Source organism: Aphanomyces invadans, assembly GCF_000520115.1.
Source record: "Aphanomyces invadans strain NJM9701 unplaced genomic scaffold supercont1.9, whole genome shotgun sequence".
NCBI classification, from domain to species: domain Eukaryota; phylum Oomycota; class Saprolegniomycetes; order Saprolegniales; family Verrucalvaceae; genus Aphanomyces; species Aphanomyces invadans.
In genome coordinates, this window is record NW_008580154.1 from 1,037,658 (window position 1) to 1,038,161 (window position 504).

The 504-nt window shown below is 56.2% G+C and overlaps 1 protein-coding gene across 1 annotated transcript in view; it reads left to right on the forward strand.

Annotated features, from left to right (window-relative positions):
• H310_05476 (hypothetical protein) overlaps positions 1-491 on the forward strand; it is a gene marked incomplete at its 3' end in the record, with an annotated part of 6,125 nt that extends 5,634 nt beyond the window's left edge. The window contains exons 2-3 of the mRNA XM_008870208.1: positions 34-429; positions 464-491. Coding sequence (XP_008868430.1) covers positions 34-429; positions 464-491 — 424 coding nt within the window. The remainder of the gene's footprint in view (positions 1-33; positions 430-463) is intronic.
• Positions 492-504: the final 13 nt, after the last annotated feature.

Sequence of the window (504 nt, forward strand, 5' to 3'; positions counted from 1 at the left end):
CGTGCCATACCTGGTCAACGAAAAACACCCGAGCCACAACTCCAAACACCAGCAACTTGTGTCCGGCGTGAGTTTGCCGGCCTTTTGGCTCGCCAACTTTGCGTGGGACTTGCTCTTGTACTCCGTGCCGTGCGTGTTCGGTCTGATGGCGATCTACTTTTTCGACATTACACCTTTCACGGGACGCGAGTGCTCGTCGTGCGCCGGGTCTCCGTTCGCCGCGCTCATCGTGATCTTCGTCCTTTTTGGGTTTGCCATCGTGTCATTCTGTTACATCTTGTCGTACTTGTTCACGGATGCCGCGTCGTCCCAGACGTACATCATCATGACGCACTTCATGGACGAAGCGGACATTTTGGGCGACCGCATTGCGATCATGGCGGAGGGGGAGCTCCGGTGCTGCGGGTCTTCCCTCTTCTTGAAGAACCGGTACGGCGCCGGGTACAACTTTTCCCTGGTCAAGACTGAACGATGCAACACCCCCGCATTGATCGAGTTTGTCCA